The sequence below is a fragment of the Phoxinus phoxinus genome (genome assembly GCF_949152265.1).
Source record: "Phoxinus phoxinus genome assembly, chromosome: 9".
NCBI classification, from domain to species: Eukaryota; Metazoa; Chordata; class Actinopteri; order Cypriniformes; family Leuciscidae; genus Phoxinus; species Phoxinus phoxinus.
In genome coordinates, this window is record NC_136884.1 from 28,904,158 (window position 1) to 28,923,473 (window position 19,316).

Sequence of the window (19,316 nt, forward strand, 5' to 3'; positions counted from 1 at the left end):
CAAAAGTTTTGGATCGGTAAGCTTTTTTATGTTTTTAAAAGAAGTCTCTTCTGCTCACCGAGGCTACATTTATTTGATTAGGGGAAGAAGAAGAAAAACAGCAATATTTTGAAATATTATTATAATATTATTCAAACACCTGATTCTATGTGAATATATAGTAAAGTGTAATTTATTCCTGTGATCAAAGCTGAATTTCAGCATCATTACTCCAGTCTTCAGTGTCACATGATCCTTCAGAAATCATTCTAATATGATGATTTGATGCTCAAAAAACTATTGATTATTATCAATGTTGAAAAAAGTTATTTACATTTTTATTTCAGGATCATTTAATGCATAGAAAGTTCAAAAGAACAGCATTTATCTGAAATAGAAGCTTTTGTAACATTAAACACTACCGTTCAAACGTTTGGGGTCAGTAGGAACATCTATTTTATTTTTGGGGGGGAGAAATAAAAGAAATCAATACTTTTATTAATCAAGGATGAATTAAATTATTAAAAAGTTACAGTAAAGACATTCATAATGTTACAAAAGCTTCTATTTCAGATAAATGCTGTTCTTTAGAACTTTCTATTCATCAAAGAATTCTGAAAAAAAAATTACACAACTGTTTTCAACATTGATAATAATAATAAATGTTTCTTGAGCATCAAATCATCATATTATACTGATTTCTGAAGGATCATGTGACACTGAAGACTGGAGTAATGATGCTGAAAATACAGCTTTGATCACAGGAATAAATGACATTTGAAAATATTAAAATAGAAAATAGTTATTTTAAATTATCATTATGTATGTGTATAATATATGTATCATTATGTGTGTGTGTGTATATAATATTATATATATATATATATATATATATATATATATATATATATATATATATATTTAAGTTGAGATTTACAATAAATATTTCAACTGCTACTTTGTGAAGGGAATATTGCTGTTAAAAAGCACCTTATTTGATTAAAGTGTTTGCAAACCAAATGTTATAGCACTTTTGTTTATATAGTAGTACTTTTAAAATAAATGTGCGGAATACAGTACTTTTGAATTCATTATTGAATTTTGCGATTAAAAAAATGTAATCGTTGCCGAGCACGAGAGAGAGAGAGCTTTTTGTTATTTCTTTCTCACAATTTTGGGAATGCTGGATCACAAAAGACTGTCAATAAACAGCATTGCACTTTTTGACACCAGTGACTGTTCTTACCATCACGCCTCGTCACTGATTTACAGACACGCCTGTTCTGCACACGACACTCAAACACAGAACCAGGAAACAGGAATCACATGAGTTCAGGGAAAGTGAAACTGAAGTGTAGTTGAGCTGTTGTGTGTTTGTGTCTCTGTCTTCATGCAGTAAAATGGCAGAAGCCAGATTTTCTCAGGATGAGTTCCTGTGTTCAGTGTGTCTGGATCTCCTGAAGGATCCAGTGGCCATTCCCTGTGGACACAGTTACTGTAAGATCTGTATTACAGACTGCTGGGATCAGGAGGATGAGAAGAGAGTCTACAGCTGCCCTCAGTGCAGACAGACCTTCAGGCCAAGACCTGCTTTAGCTAAAAACACACTTCTGGCTGAAATGGTGGAGAAACTGAAGAAGACTAAACTTGCTGCTGAGTGTTACGCTGGAGCTGGAGATGTGCAGTGTGACGTCTGTACTGGAAGAAAACACAAAGCCGTCAAGTCCTGTCTGGTGTGTCTGAACTCTTACTGCCAGAGTCACCTTGAACAACACGAGAGTTGGTTTAAAGGGAAGAGACACAATCTGACTGATGCCACTGGACGACTGCAGGAGATGATCTGCCAGAAACACGACAAGATCCTCGAGGTTTTCTGCCGCACCGATCAGAAGTGTATATGTTTGCTGTGTGTGATGGATGAACATAAAAACCACGACACTGTATCAGCGGCAGCACAGAGGACAGAGAATCAGGTATGAACTATCATACGTCCCATTATTATCATTTACTGGCTCTTAGTTTTGTTTATTGGGTCTACTAGAATACATTTACATAATTTAATGTCTATTTTCACCCTCTGACTGAACTCTGGTTTAGGGTACGTTAACAAGACAACAATATGCTTAAAGTCCCCCTGTAGTCAATCATTTTATCCCTTAAAGGCACACTATGCAAGAATTGTACCTTAAAGGGTTAGTTCACCCAAAAATGAAAATAATGTCATTAATGACTCACCCTCATGTCGTTCTAAGCCCGTAAGACCACCGTTCATCTTCGGAACACAGTTTAAGATATTTTAGATTTAGTCCGAGAGCATTCTGTCCCTCCATTGAAACTGTATATACAGTCTACTGGCCATGTCCATAAAGGTAATATAAACATCATCACAGTAGTCCATGTGACATCAGTGGGTTAGTTAGAAGTTTTTGAAGCATCGAAAATACTTTTTGGTCCAAAAATAACACAAAATAAGACTTTATTCCGCATTGTATTCTCTCCCGGGTCTGTTGTCAATCCTTCACAGTTACGCTGATGGCGTAAGACGCTGATGACATGTATTTCTGGTGCGCCCGAGCTTCATTTATAGTCTGAGGGAAACGCACGCTGTAAAAGTGTCTCATCCGCGACATGCACATTTACGCACCATTAAAAAAATGATATCCACGCAAACAATGTAGAATAGCTTGAATATAGCGTGCGTCTCCCTCAGACTGTAAACGAAGCTCGGGCGCACCAGATAACACGTCATCAGCGCCTTACGTCAGCAGCGTCACTGCGGAGTCCTGAACGCAGATTCACAACAGACCCGGGAGAGAATACAATGCGGAATAAAGTCTTATTTTGTGTTATTTTTGGACCAAAAAGTATTTTCGATGCTTCAAAAACTTCTAACTAACCCACTGATGTCACATGGACTACTTTGATGATCTTTTTATTAGCTTTATGGACATGGCCAGTATACTGTATATACAGTTTCAATGGAGGGACAGAATGCTCTCGGACTAAATCTAAAATATCTTAAACTGTGTTCCGAAGATGAACGGAGGTCTTACGGGCTTAGAACGACATGAGGGTGAGTCATTAATGACATTATTTTCATTTTTGGGTGAACTAACCCTTTAATATAACAGCTTCAAAGTAATTTCGATGGTGAACAAACGCGTAGTAGGGCGAATCATCCCTATAGCAAAGCTGGAAAAACCAGCAATGCAAGTTTGAGAGGTGTTAGGAGTCACATGTTTAATAATGTTTCAGGGAGTTCAGAAACAGTGACACTGATATAGAGAATAACTCCTTCTGGAGGGACTTTTTCATCCTCAAACATAAACACTAAACAACACCAAAGAAAGATGAACATGGAAAAAAGCATAATAGGACCCCTTTAAACCAGTAGCTCACCCAAAAAACTGAACATTCATCGTTTTCAAGTTCAATTCTCATTCAAGTTATTTCAAACTGGTATGACTTTATTTTTTCTGACGAAGACAAAAGAAGGTATTTTAAGGTCTGTCCATATATTGAAAGTCAATAGGGTCCAAAAGTTTCAGTCTTCAAAAGGACATTAAGGTACTATAAAAGAAATCCATAACAACTCCAAGGGGGGTAAACTAGGCTGCGTTCAACTCACTTTTAGATACAGAATATATACGTGAACTTTCTTCTTTGTGAATCTCTGTCGCCATTTTGAAGTGCGTTCCACTTGTAAAGACATAAATCTTTATGAAAATATATGAATATTATGGCATGATTAGTCATGTGACAGTTCTGGGTGAACCTCACTATGAAACTTCACTTGAGTGTCTGTTTAGCTGATGATTTGTGTGATGTTTCTCCTGTCATTGGTTTGTCCTTTAGCTCCAGCTGAAGGAGACGCAGAGGTCGTTCCAGCAGAGGATCCAGCGGAGAGAGAAAGATCTTCAGCAGCTGAGAGAGGCTGTGGCGTCTCATAAGGTGAGTCTGGAGGAGAAGAGAAGTTTGACACGTCTCAGTCAGGACTCACTGAAGACACTGTGTGATTGTGATGTGTGTGTAACAGCGCTCGGCACACACAGCAGTGGAGGACAGTGAGAGGATCTTCACTGAGCTCATCCGCTCCATTGAGAGAAGCCGCTCTGAGGCGACACAGCGGATCAGAGATCAGGAAAAGACTGCAGTGAGTCGAGCTGAAGGACGACTGGAGCGACTGGAGCAGGAGATCAATGATCTGAGGAGGAGAGACGCTGAGCTGGAGCAGCTTTCACACACACAGGATCACATCCAGTTCCTGCAGGTAACACAGATCTAGAAGAACAGGGTCATAGTGGACTTGAGCTAGAGACTCTCAGAGAAACATTTCATGACCGCAGAATGAGCCGTCGACTGAAGTGTTGATCTGTGTGTTCGGTTATTATATCATCATCAGTCAGACTCTCATCTGATCTTCTTCTGTTGAACGAGACGCACTTACAAATGCAGTTCAGCTCTGGAAATCTCTGAGGAAACTTTTCTGAATGATATATTGAGTTTCCAGACAACAACAGCTCAAAACTTCCCTAATATTTAAACTCTTATTTATAACTATATAGCCGCTTAGATCTGGCAGTAGTGCAGGTTATTGATGAAGTGTGGAGGTGATGAGCTTTGATTTGTGTTTTCTGTAGAGTTTCCAGTCTCTCTCAGCTCCTCCTGAATCTACAGACGTTAATGACAATCCCTTCAGTTCTCTCTCCTCTTTTGATGGCGTGAGAGAATCTGTCCGTCAGCTGAGAGTCAAACTGGAGGATTTCTGCAAAGAGGAGAAGATCTCAGACAGAGGTAAAGTCCTGGAGATTCACCAGCTCTCAGAAATCATCCCCATCATCTCTTATCATGTAGAAGTGGTTCCCAACCCGGGGTCGCTAAAGATTTACGAGGGGTCGCCAAGCTCACTCTAGGTTGGAGGATTTTTTATAAATTTTTAGAACAGCACGATAAATTATTTAATGTAGAATATTTCAATAATAGTTTATAATTTAAAAATGTAGCAATTTCCTTAACATCGCAAATGATCTATTGCGAGGGTGGGAATAGACAGACGCAGCTTTAAAATAAAATGTTAAAAAAACGCGGCGGCAAAAGCAATATGGCAAAGCGCTAAAAAGAAAACAAGGATTTATTTGGACAGTTATCTCGAAGCATTGAAGCAATGGACAGGGTGAGAATGGAGTGTGTAATCTGTGTTATATTAAGTTATATTAGAATTGAGATATATTTCTATTATAATAGATCTGGGGTGAGAGACTAGCGAGTGAAAGCGTGAAGCCCTGCAAATTGAGGAGGCCTCAGAGCAGCAAACACCCACTGACGGCTGGTAAACCCAGAGAACTCTTGCTGAGGAAGACATAACTTGTTATATCCAACAGGCCCCAGAACCTCAGAGATGCTTTCACTAGAGCTGGAAATGAGGAGAATAGACAGGCAACGGTTGCATCATTCGAGTGCGCTCTCCGCATTGCCCAATCGAGGACACCATCGGGGAAACTCTGCTCAAACCCGCATGTGTAAAAATGGCAGAAAATAATGTGCGGGACTCATGTGGCTTCCAAACTTAAACCTCTTTCCAATAATACAGTAAAAGACAGAATCGACAAGATGGCAAATGATGTTGAGAACACTCTGGTTGAGAGTGAAACCTCTTTCCAATAATAAGTTAAAGTTAGTTTGTTATATTGAACTAAAAGAAAAATTAAAGGAGTTCCTGAGACTGAACATCCAGAAACTGCTTGACGAAATTACAGACACATTTCTTATTAGAGCTTCATATCTGATATTTTCAGATTCATTTTCAACTGATGACTTTCTGTCTGTCACAAAAACCATGCCGGATATATTTGATTTGGTTATATTATTGTTCTTCTTAAATTAATGAATGTTTTGGGTAAAAATACATACAATAATACATGAATTATCTGATTATTTCCATACATTTAAAATAAAAGCAGAGCTGAATATGTTGACATATTATATATCATCGGAAAGCTTACAAACTCAAGATTCAGCCGGTGAAAACCGTTTTGAAATCGGACCTTGCGTTACCATAAAAATGGTTCTTAAAATTATTTTAACGAGTTCCTTACCTAGTGTTACGGGTATGGTGCGGATGAAGACAAAGGCAAAGGCACAAAGCTCCAATTCAAACTTTTACTATAATAAAGCTTACACAAAACGGAAACACTCACGATACACTGTAACATAATCAAACATTGACCGACAACTGAAGGGAGAAAGACAGGAACTTAAATACAGAGGATGACGAGGGTACAACAGGTGAAGACAATGAAGGGTGATTAACTGATTAACTAGACAGGTGATGAAAATGAACTAATGAAAATGACGACAGAGATGACGAAAAACACTGAATGAGAAAAAACAACCTAAAAGTCCATAGAAACAACAGAAAACACATTAACAATGTGACAGAACCCCCCCCTCCCCCCAGGCGCGTCCTCGCGCCGTAAAACATCCAAAGGGGTGGGAGGGTGGGCGCCCTGGAGGCTGATGAACAGGTGGCCGATCTGGAGCAGGAAGCCTCCAGGGCGGAGCAGGACGTGCAGGTGGCCCGGGCGGAGCAGGATGAGGGCGTGGCCATGGCGGAGCAGACGGACCCTCAGGCGTCCATGGTGGTGAGGACCCTTCGAGTGGCCACGGCGGAGACGACCCTTCGGGCGGCCATGGCGGTGAGGACCCTTCGGGCGGCCATGGCGGTGAGGACCCTTCGGGCGGCCATGGCGGTGAGGACCCTTCGGGCGGCCATGGCGGTGAGGACCCTTCGGGCGGCCATGGCGGTGAGGACCCTTCGGGCGGCCATGGCGGTGAGGACCCTTCGGGCGGCCATGGCGGTGAGGACCCTTCGGGCGGCCATGGCGGTGAGGACCCTTCGGGTGACCATGGCGGTGAGGACCCTTCGGGTGACCATGGGAACCGTGTCGGAAGGGCCTCCACGATCCCCTCAGAGGACTTATTGCCCCCCCCCAAAATTTTCTTGGGGAGGTCCGCACTGGACTGGACCAGCGGCGAAGAGGGCTCTGAGCTGACCGGGACCAGCGGCGAAGGCTCTGGGCTGTACGGGACCAGCGGCGAAGGCTCTGGGCTGGACGGGACCAACGGCGAAGGCTCTGGGCTGGACGGGACCAGCGGCGAAGGCTCTGGGCTGGACGGGACCAGCGGCGAAGGCTCTGGGCTGGACGGGACCAGCGGCGAAGGCTCTGGGCTGGACGGGACCAGCGGAGCAGGAAGCTCTGGGCTGGACGGGACCAGCGGCGAAGGCTCTGGGCTGGACGGGACCAGCGGCGAAGGCTCTGGGCTGGACGGGACCAGCGGCGAAGGCTCTGGGCTGGACGGGACCAGCGGCGAAGGCTCTGGGCTGGACGGGACCAGCGGCGAAGGCTCTGGGCTGGACGGGACCAGCGGCGAAGGCTCTGGGCTGGACGGGACCAGCGGCGAAGGCTCTGGGCTGGACGGGACCAGCGGCGAAGGCTCTGGGCTGGACGGGACCAGCGGCGAAGGCTCTGGGCTGGACGGGACCAGCGGTGCAGGAAGCTCTGGGCTGGACGGGACCAGCGGTGCAGGAAGTTCTGGGCTGGACGGGACCAGCGGTGCAGGAAGCTCTGGGCTGGACGGGACCAGCGGCGAAGGCTCTGGATCGGCTGGTGTTACCGTGAGGGAGGAACCACAAACCCAAAGAGCTCTGTCCATAAACTCAATAAAAGGTCTATCTAAGTCCCTGAGCAGCAATATCTGGGCTAATGGATCATCAAGTCCTCTCCAGAACCGTTGCTTCAAAAACTCCTCCTCCCAGTAAACATCCTGATGAAGATGCAGGTAAACTTCCACAAACTCCTCCAATGAACTCCCATTCTGATTGAACAGAAATGCCTCCATAGCGTCCTCCTCCATTACTTCTTGGTCGGTCAATCTGTCACGGGTATGGTGCGGATGAAGACAAAGGCAAAGGCACAAAGCTCCAATTCAAACTTTTACTATAATAAAGCTTACACAAAACGGAAACACTCACGATACACTGTAACATAATCAAACATTGACCGACAACTGAAGGGAGAAAGACAGGAACTTAAATACAGAGGATGACGAGGGTACAACAGGTGAAGACAATGAAGGGTGATTAACTGATTAACTAGACAGGTGATGAAAATGAACTAATGAAAATGACGACAGAGATGACGAAAAACACTGAATGAGAAAAAACAACCTAAAAGTCCATAGAAACAACAGAAAACACATTAACAATGTGACACCTAGTGGGTGGTGTCAGGTTTCTTATTACAAAATTTCTACTTTATAATAAAAAACTTTTCTAATCTTGACAAAACGCATATCGTCGGAAAGGTCTGAGACCGTATCGAGACTAAAAATAAATTAATTTGTTACAAAAAACACCCAGTGGCTATTTTTGGTACAGCTCCTAAAGCATTCTTGAATTACAACCATTTAAATTTGGATAGTGCAATATTACATATATTCTCAGAAAGGGGGATGACAGGTTTGTAATATTGTTGTTGTTTTTTATTTGCAAAAAAAATTAATTGGTCCATTTTTCTTGCATTTTTAGGGATGCTCCGATCCAGCTTTTTTGTTTCCGATACCGATTCCGATACCTGCAATTCAATATCGGCCGATACCGAGTACCGATCCGATACCAGGGCAGTTTTTTTTTTTAATCAAGTAGAATTTCTATAACTATGTGTGTTGAACTGATAATCACTCTTGTGTGTGTTAAACACAATCTACTTAATACAGACAACTTCATTACAAAGAAAAACAACAAATCAAAATAAATATGACCATAATCTATGACAAAAAAATGCTATTATAAACTAGAATAGTGGATAATTAAGCAGTAAAATTTAGTCTAGAAAAATCACAAGTGCTCAATAATTGTATTAAATCTGAACATGAAAAAACATTTAGTGGGGAACAAATATGAGAATAAGTGTAACACTAAATCTGGTAAAACGTTACACATTGCTCTTTGTATTGTTGTAAAATACATTAATAAAAAACAAGATAACAAAAATCAAAAAGATTAATTATTTTATAGCCTACTATAAAATTGAGACATGTTTTAAATGTATAGCACAGTGGTTTAATGAGGCAGCAACATGATGGATAGTACAGAACAGTCGCTGTATTGATATGAAAAGCGGCACACAGCGCGTATGCGCATCCCGAGCGCAGAATGATGCGCTTGAAGCAACATGAGTCACAGCGCGCGGCGCGTCGAGTCCACATTGAAGATTTCAAAGCACGAAGGAAAGACATATTGATTAGTGATGGGCAGATCGAGGCTTCGTGAAGCAATGAAACAGTTGAACCAAATGGTTCATATTGTTTCGAGGCTTCGAATCAATCCGACACCCGTCTCCACGGTGACACCTAGTGGTCACTTGCAGGTGTTGATCCTGAAACAACCTTGAAGAGCCATTAAAAAAAATGTGTTGTTTTTTTATTATTGTATTTTTCTAATATGTGAATCTTGTAACCTATAGGCTCCTCACTGTGCATAATGCTATTTTGGTCCTGCAAAATGAATATTAATAAAATAAATCAAGCCACAATGTCTCACTTTTTTAGATATTTTTATTCAAAAATATTAATTTCTCTGCTGTGGAAGGACTTAGCCTACTTCTTTTTTTACAGATAATTTCTCCAGCCTTTGAAAAAATCCTCACAAGAGACACTTGTTGCTGGAATGCAAAGACATTTTTTAGCCAGGACATACAAATGAGGAAAGACTGCTCTCTCTTTCCAGTAAGTTAGTGGATCATGAGTTCTGGGCAAATACGCATCGTTGATGTATTTTTTCACTTCCACTGTGGCATCAGCTCCTCAAATGGCGCATCATGGATGATGTATTGTTGCAGTAGGCAAGCTGCCGATCACAATACACACATCTCACTTTATTTGGGGTTTCTAAATGGAAATGCTCCCACACCACAGATGTACGGCATCTCTTCTGGGGAGCCTCCATTTTATCTATCTATCCAAATCTATCTAGATATGTATCTACAATCTATCTATGTAATTAGATATATAATATGTATCTACAATCTATCTATGTATTTAGATATATAATATGTATCTACAATCTATCTATGTATTTAGATATATAATATGTATCTATAATCTATCTATGTATTTATATATGTAGCCTATTTTAATCTATCTATATATGTATCTATCTATCTATCTATCTATCTATCTATTAATCTAGCTGTCTATATTTATATCTATGTATCTATTAATGTGTCACTATATGTATACTCTGTGCCTCTAGCCTATCAGTCAATGTGTTGTGTAAATTTAAATGTAAGCCTAAATATAACTAAACAAATCGCACTATAAATGTCACTATATCACCAAAAATCCGCTATCTCAAAATCAAACTCCTCTCACAAAACCCCCTCGAGGTCAATATGCGTTAATTTCACTTTTATACAGATGTGCGCTTGTGTGGTCTGTTTCCGACCGTGTCAATCAAACGCTGATTCGGCGGATCACAGCTGATGAAACACTTGTGAAACACTTCGAGGCTTCGTTTGGCCATAGTCACGTGACATGGGTGTTTTGAATCACGCTTCGAATCAGTGTTTCGAATCATCTGCGCTTCGGGATCTCGCAAAGCTTCGGAACGACTGTTTCGCGTCAGCCATCCCTAATATTGATGCGTAGAGTATTATACAGTATCTATCTAATCAATAGTTTATTTATTATTTTCTTTTAACAGTTTTAAATGTCATTTACTGTGCGCGTGAAAAACAGCTGCTATAGTGCTCTGACTCCAGTGTTGTGAGAGACAGACACCCGGTAGAAAGTAGTTAAGTACAGCAATAAAGTCCAGCAAGATAAAGTTGTTTAATGCAAAACCATAGACCTTTATCTACGGATCAAGTATAATTAACATTGAATCATATTGGAGAGAGTTGTTCATCGTGTTGACTGTCGTACCGAACGCGACGCGCTGAATGGAGAATGACTGACAGCCGCAGCGGAGGGAAAAAGTGTACGTGATCTTGAATTTAATGACTTAAATATTCATTTATATTTCACATTATACTACTATATAATGGCTTCAGAACACTTATAATATAGTGCACGACAACTTTATGGTGCTTTATAATGTTTTTGTGCCTTTTGTGGGGCTTAACAATAGCACAGAATAGTATACGCATAGGGTTTCATAAGGGACATTCATTCATTCCCCCCCCCCCCCCCCCCAATGCTCAACTTTGACAAAGTCATTTTTATTGTTATAATTGTGATTTCATAATATGTAGATATGAATCCAACTAAAAGCTATTTAAAATATGTATTTTAGTCAAATCATAAATGGTGTAGCTCTGCAGCCATCTACTAAAGTGATAATTTCTTTACTTTTAAAACGGCTTTTTCCAAAAGATGGGCAAAAATCTTACACTAAACCATGTCAAATTATCCATATCCATGAACGTTAGAAATGTGGGTCTTTTATAAAGTGAATTTAACTTTTTTTTTTTTTACTGTTTTTGTTTAAAAAATATTTATTTATATAGCCTAAAGTAAAAAAAATATATAATAAATCCTCCTAAAACTATAAATCCTAAAAAAAAAAAAACTATTATGTTTCAAAATGACATTTTGTTGAAACAACACAAAGTGTGACTTTTCCCCCCCACACTAACATAAAAAACAGATATTATTCAAATTTATTTAAATTTTTTTTGTAGATGTAGGAAGTGTTGTCAACCGTGCAAAGTCTCACACCATTTGGACAAAGATATTTTTTTATTTATTTCAGCAAACGTCATTTGGGGTCAAAGACCCGAACAGCGCACGAGGGGTTAAAAAACGTGCAGGTTTACAGCGCATGTTCACGAGACTCAGTCGCTATAGAAACAAAGACGCTAAAATGCAATCACGCAATGAGCTTCTCTACTAAGAAATTTATTTCTTTATGCTATTAGTATTATCCATACTGCAAAATCCTTATGTTTTTATTAAACTATGTGTGGGCTTAATGTAAAATACGGGACAAATCGCGTCCCTTATTGATTTGATACGGGACGCATCCTCTTACTTGTAAATACGGGACGATTCCGTATTTTAAGGGACGGGTGGCAACCCTATATACGCACAATATCGGATTTGGATCGGCCTGGTCTGACCAATACTCGATCCAGCAAAAATGTCAATATCGGAGCCGATACCGATACTGAATATCGGATCGGTGCATCCCTAATTTTTCACCTGTAAATTATATAATTTGTAAAAAAAATAATACCTCAGAACACAAAGATAGTCAAAAGTAGGGTCAATCCCTTTTTATACCCAAACGTGGCAATGTGACTCAGGTGTAACATATATTTCAAAACGTGCTAAATAACAACATGAACAACATTTTTATACATTTTCTTTTACAGCACCTTAAGACAATGTTCATAATTAATGTTAGCAGTGTTAGTATTATTTTTTCAAAAGAAAAGTAAGTTAAATATATATTTACTTATCTCAAAATCTGAATGTCCTGCACCACTGGCAGCCATGTTGGATTTAGGTCAGGCTGACTAATTAATCACAACATTTTTTTAAACAAATCATGTGACCAGCTCAAGACAGACCAGGCTGTGATAAATGATAAAAGGATGTGATGAAAAAGTCATTCTTACGCCCCAAAAAACTGTTACACTCAGATCACATTGCCAGTTTTAGGGTTAATAACATGAGGTTATTTCTCTGATTAATTGATAGTTTACATTGACAGATTATAATTTGCTCCTGTTATTTGTTCATCAGTTTTAGAAAAAAGTGGAACCTGTTGTTGGAAAGAAAAATATATATTCTTATGAGTAATTGCATGTTGCTAATTGTCTTCATTTGTTGTTGCAACTACTAAAAGCTTAATTGAATGAGTTACTAAATTAAATGTGTCTGCTAGTGTGTTTGATGGGGATGATGATGGGGGGGTCGTTAAAGATTTTGAATGTTAAAATGTTAGAAATGTCTTAGGATTGTTTTCTCTCGACATGATAATCACACTCTTCATGTCTGTTGATTTCCACAGTCACTTTCACCAACATTGTTCCCAGAACCAGGAACGACTTCCTACAATGTAAGTCACTGAGAACACAAGCAGAGAAACTCACTGAGTGTCTTCATGTTCTTCCTGTAGAAGGAGAAAGAAAACATGACAGAAGAGTTTTAGAGTTGATCATGTGATGATTTGCACAGGATATCTGGTAAACTGCACTGAGACACTGCAGATATATTGAACATGAAGAGTTCAGCTATAATAAAAGATCAGATTCATAATTCCTGATTCTGATGTGTTTTCTCTCCATCAGATTCTCATCAGTTCACTCTGGATCTGAACACAGTGAATAAACTCCTCTGTCTGTCTGAGAGGAACAGAGTGATTACTGGCACTCTCACAGTTCAGCCTTATCCTGTTCATTCAGACAGATTTGATGATGTGTGTCAGGTGTTGTGTAGAGAGAGTGTGTGTGGACGCTGTTACTGGGAGATTGAGTGGAGTGGTGGTGTGTGTATATCAGTGTCATATAAGAGCATAAGCAGGAAGGGACGGAGTAATGAGTGTGTGTTTGGATGTAATGATCAGTCCTGGAGTTTGGACTGCTCTTCCTCCAGTTACTCATTCAGACACAATAATATAGAGACTGTTCTCCCAGTAAAGCCCATCAACAGGAGAGTAGGAGTGTATGTGGATCACAGCGCAGGAACTCTGTCCTTCTACAGCGTCTCTGACACAATGAGCCTCATCCACACAGTCCAGACCACATTCACTCAGCCGCTCTATCCTGGGTTTAGGGTTAATTTTGGATCATCAGTGAAACTGTGTTGATGAATGAGAACAGACTGTAGAGAGACTCTACCCATAATGCTTTGAGCTGCATGATAAACCAGTGACAGTGAGATGTTAGAGAGAAGGGGTTGGCAACTTTGTTGTCATGAGGTGCCATTTTTAAGTTTCTGAGTTAATCACTCTGATTGGATCGCTATCCGTTAAAACTTCCATTCACACTCGGCAACATAACTTCACCACCCAGAACACCCTAACAACACCCTAGCAACCACCCATAACACCCTAGCAACTGCCTAGAAACCACCCAGAATACCTTAGCAACACCATAGCAACCACCCAGGATATCCTAGCAACCAGCCAGAATACCCTAGCAACACCATAGCAACTGCCTAGCAACACCATAGCAACCATCCAGATAACCCTAGCAACCACCTGAACAACATGAATAAGCCATATCTCAGCACCAGAACATCGTAGAACATGGTTGTTGGCTCGTATGCAATAATTTACAAGTTTTGCCACTGCAAGCACCACTTCACATTTTCTTCAGGAAATGTACATTCTGGGGACATCAGAGATTTATTTTATATCTTGTGAAAAGGGCATTTTACCACCCCTTTAATAAAACAAGCTGCGTTACTATGAGGAATGATTACCTCAAACTATAGATCTGTATTCAGGTATTAGGAACTCAACGGTGACACCTAGTGGTCACTTGCAGGTGTTGATCTGAAACAACCTTGACGAGCCATTAAAAAATGTTGTTTTTTTATTATTGTATTTTTCTAATATGTGAAGCTAGTAACCTATAGGCTCCTCACTGTGCATAATGTTATTGTGGTCCTGCAAAATGAATATTAATAAAATAAATCAAGCCACAATGTCTCACTTTTTTAGATATTTTTTTTCAAAAATATTAATTTCTCTGCTGTGGAAGGACTAGCCTACTTCTTTTTTTACAGATAATATTCCAGTCTTTGAAAAAATCCTCTCACAAGGGACACTTGTTGCTGGCATGCAAAGATATTTTTTAGCCATGACATACAAATGAGGAAAGATTACTGCTCTCTCTTTCCAGTAAGTTAGTGGATCATGAGTTCTGGGCAAATACGCATCGTTGATGTATTTTTTCACTTCCACTGTGGCATCAGCTGTAGCATTGTGTATCATCTGGGTTTGATGGATACGAGTATCAAAAAGTTCCCATAAACTGTCCTGTGTTTCTACTGGTGTTGATGGGTCTGATGTTGACATTTCTATCCCTATCTTTAATCTACTTTTGTATCTATCTATCTATTAATCTAGCTGTCTATATATATTTATATCTATGTAGGCCTATCTATTAATGTGTCACTATATGTATACTCTGTGTCTCTAGCCTATCAGTCAATGTGTTGTGTAAATTTAAATGTAAGCCTAAATATAACTAAACAAATCGCAATATAAATGTCACTATATCACCAAAAATCTCAAAATCAAACTCCTCTCACAAAAACCCACGAGGTCAATATGCGTTGACTTCACTTTTATACAGACGTGCGATTGTGTGGTCTGTTGCCGACCGTGTCAATCAAACGCTGATTCGGCGGATCACTAGCCTGGGAAAACCCAGACCCTCTCAGTTGTAACTGAGTAAGGGTCTGGCAAAGCTCCATAGACAATTCATTTCCACAGGGGCGTCACCAACGGACGTCGGAAAGATCTAAAACCAATCAGAGCGATGAATGACATGACGTATGCAGAGCGACGGAGAAACATCTCGAGACTCTCAGCAATTCTCTGTTTGTGTTAACGAAAATGACTATTTTAAATCGCTTGAAACAGACGCGATAGCTGATTCAAACGAGTGATGTTGTGATGTTCCACGGCGGCATCCATGTCTGTAATGTACAAAATCTGCGTCACCGTCTCTGCTCTGTCGTCATCGTGTAAAACGTTTCTGATTGGTGCCGCGATTTCGGCGGATTGGAAATGGGTTTCAATGGGCTCTTTGCCAGACCCACTTGCAGAGCAAATCTAAATTTGCCGGAAGTGGTCTGGGTTTTCCCAGGCTAGCGGATCACACCTGATGAAAAACTTCGAGGCTTCGTTTGGCCATAGTCACGTGACATGGGTGTTTTGAATCACGCTTCGGATCAGTAGGCTTGTTTGAGATGAGCAAAATCTGCGCAGAACCGATCACCGGTGATCACCGCGAGATGCATGCCGGTTAGAAATGTGTCCGACTGCGTTCCGCCTGGCTCTGATGTCATGCAGACGTATGTCAAAAATCTCTCGCGAGCGCAAGGCACACCTGTCGGATTCTGCAGTTGCGCGCAGTTGCTCTCCACCGACTGCGCGGATCAAAAGCATGATGGGAAACGACTTGCTGACGACACAGCTTAATGCTCATTGGTTTAAACAACCATGATGTAAATGTTCTCTTTTTAAATGTTTGATATTAAAACTCTGATATCATGTTTTATGTGTATAAATGATCTGTGAATATTCCCAAACTCTCTGACAGTGCGATCTCTATGGATTATGTGATTATGTAATTAAAAAATATATATATATATAAACACATGTATTAAAGAAAAAAAAAAGATTGATAAACACGTAGGCCTATTTGGAATGGGATTATATAGCCTAACAAGTGATTTGGGTGTCTTGTTCATTATATTTATTTTCATATTTAAGCAACAGAACTTAAATTACATCCAGTTTATTAGCAACACTGTGCACGAGCGTGAATCCCGCGATATCCATCTTTGATCTCACAGGTGTCAGATCCACTGTGAGAAGAGAGAACTGTCCGTCTTGCCTGCACTTTTTTCACTCCTCCCCTCACTGCAGCCGCCTACTCTCGCATACATTTCAGGCGAGGCAAGGCGCATCTCAAACAAGCCTAGTGTTTCGAAACATCTGCGCTTCGGGATCTCACAAAGCTTCGGAACGAGTGTTTCGCGTCAGCCATCCCTAGGATTCGGATGGTTTACGTGTGTTTTGACCCTTTGTCTGCTGTATTGACTATGATTCTGGACTACCGTCAAATAAAGCTGTGCTTGGATCTTCATTCTTCGTGTCTCTGTGAAGTACACCACAATTACATTAATACTACAGCGGAGCTTCTGTCAGTGAAAGGACACGTCAGAAGTCGGTTTCCAAATCATAGGTTGATATCACAAAAAAATGAGGATCCTGTGAATTTTTTTTTTTGACTTTCCATTATAATTTTTTATGCCTATCGTTACAAATGAATACATTTCTCTCACAATATCACTTCTATTGCAAAACACTGGTCACATATTGACCCTTGGGTCTCAGATATTTTTAATAGTAGGCTATATGTTTTGTCAAGATTAGAGAAGGATGTGATCGTAAAATAGTGCAAAATTTGGTCATGTTTTGTGAGTATTGTTTCCATGGTAATGCAACGTCTGATCGCAAAACAGGATCAGTTTGGTCAATTAAAGCTTTCAGGTGATGCCTAGTTCATGTTGATTACTTTAAACATGGTTTGAATAAACATATTGCTGTTTATTAAACACATTACTAGTTTATTTATTTAAAAAATTATATTTATTTTCAAAAAGTTTACTGTAGAAAATTGGCCCGAAGCCCGGCCCTAGGGGCTGAAATGCAGGAATTTCACAGACAAACTGGAATTAAACTGGAATTCCTGTGAGCAAATCAAACATGTGAACCTGTCAGGCATCTGAAGGCAATGGAAACAGACAGTGTAGATTCATCAATCCAGTTACACCAATGTAAATGTGCTGTCCAACAACCAGTAGCGGTACCTATATAGCTGACTTTTGCCATGTCAGCAATCTTTTTTTTTACCTTAGCTCCTGGTTCCTCGATTCTTAGCTTCACAGTTGTTTCGGACAACTAAGCAACTTACAGCAAAGTTGCATTGTATGGATTTGATTTTTGAATACTGGAAGTTCAATTATGGTAAAGGAAGGCTTTCACAGACAAACTCAACTACAAGCTGGTCAATTGTGGACCGAGTAAGTCTTTAACCTTGATCTGTTTCACAGCAGAATCACACCTCTGTTCTTCAGTTCTTTATTTTCAAGACGTATTCATTGTACCGCTTTAATTTCAATGGAGAAAGAATTGTTTAATGTAATTCATGTGTTTTTAATGGGAGAATCTGGAGCACTTTTTTGTTGAATGACACTTTTGTTGAAATAGTACCATGACTTGTTTACAATTTTACCTCTTCATATGGAACAGTACTTTTCCCAAAACTCGTTTAGCAATGTTTTTGATAATCTGCTCACCCAATGTGCCTTTATTCTGGTAAAATGGTTCGGGAAGAAAATCTTGAAATGTTTATTGTCTGTCTTTTCCTTTTTTATTGACAGATTAATTTATAATGGGAACAAGTTGTTGTGATACAAAACAGCAACTCGGTTGTCAAATCTCGAAACATTTCTACATTGATATGTTATAGCAGTAAGAAAACATTTCTCTAGCTTACGTAAAGAGTATCCATTGGTGTTTTTACAGATGTCTGTTTTAATCTGAAATTATATTTCATGCATAAACCTTAAAGTCGCCATGAAAGCAAAATTGACGATTATTGTTTTTATATATTTTTTTATATTGTAGGGTTTATTATCAATGATTTATCTGTGCACTTCATTATTTACTTTTTATTCATGTCTCCTTATAATGTTTGGGGTTTGTTGCAAAGGTCATTCATGTACAGTAGGTAGTCAACCAGAATGCCTATTACCGTCGCGCCAGCCGCCGCGGCAAAACTACCACGGTAAAAATAATCCAGTCGCATTTCAAAGTCATTCGCGAAATGACCGCCAGGTGGCGCAAAGGGACCATATGGGGTTCACCATAAATGAACAAGACAATTTTGTTCATAATCAATATGTGCCATAATTAATGAGAATATAACTTTCACTTTAGAACAGGGGGTCAAATTGTCTTTATTACACTATTTGAAAAATATACAACTGTAAAACCAGCACTAATTAAACAGTTACTAGCTTCATATTGTTCAGTTAACTTGATATATGAATCACTGTAATATAACATTACTACAAAAAAAAGCTTTGCTAAGTTGAAAATAATGGTTAAAATGCCTCCACGTTGTGCATTAAAATAGTTTAATAGCACAAATAAATTCAAATAAGTAAGGGATAATCCACGGCTGTTGCTTGTAGTTTGATTTTTTTTTCTTTTTTCCCTGAACATAGTACATACCGAACCATGCCGAAACCGTGACCCTAAAACTGACAAAGCCAAACCATGAGTAATTTGAACTGTTAAACCCCATATTTACGGTGGCCCAGTAAGAACACATACTACGTAAATTAAACAAGTCACAACACAATATGTGCAAATTACTTAAGTATGGACCAGAGTCAAAGTTGCTTTCACAGTCTATAGTACTTCACAACTATAGTAATCATATCACAGCTCATACAGTACAGTATACTTCTCAGTCTGAACACCACTACCTTATTTTAATGCTCTAAAGAAAAATTATACATTA

General features: G+C 39.6%; 1 protein-coding gene across 1 annotated transcript; it reads left to right on the plus strand.

Moving 5' to 3' along the window:
- The first annotated feature begins 1,046 nt into the window (after positions 1 to 1,046).
- Positions 1,047 to 14,698, plus strand: LOC307003773 (tripartite motif-containing protein 16-like). Its single transcript, XM_079622564.1, has 6 exons — positions 1,047 to 1,952; positions 3,835 to 3,930; positions 4,016 to 4,249; positions 4,620 to 4,773; positions 13,055 to 13,102; positions 13,335 to 14,698. The coding sequence occupies exons 1-6, from the start codon at positions 1,380 to 1,382 to the stop codon at positions 13,850 to 13,852; spliced, it is 1,623 nt and encodes a 540-aa protein (XP_079478690.1). The 5' UTR covers positions 1,047 to 1,379; the 3' UTR covers positions 13,853 to 14,698.
- The last annotated feature ends 4,618 nt before the right edge of the window (positions 14,699 to 19,316 follow it).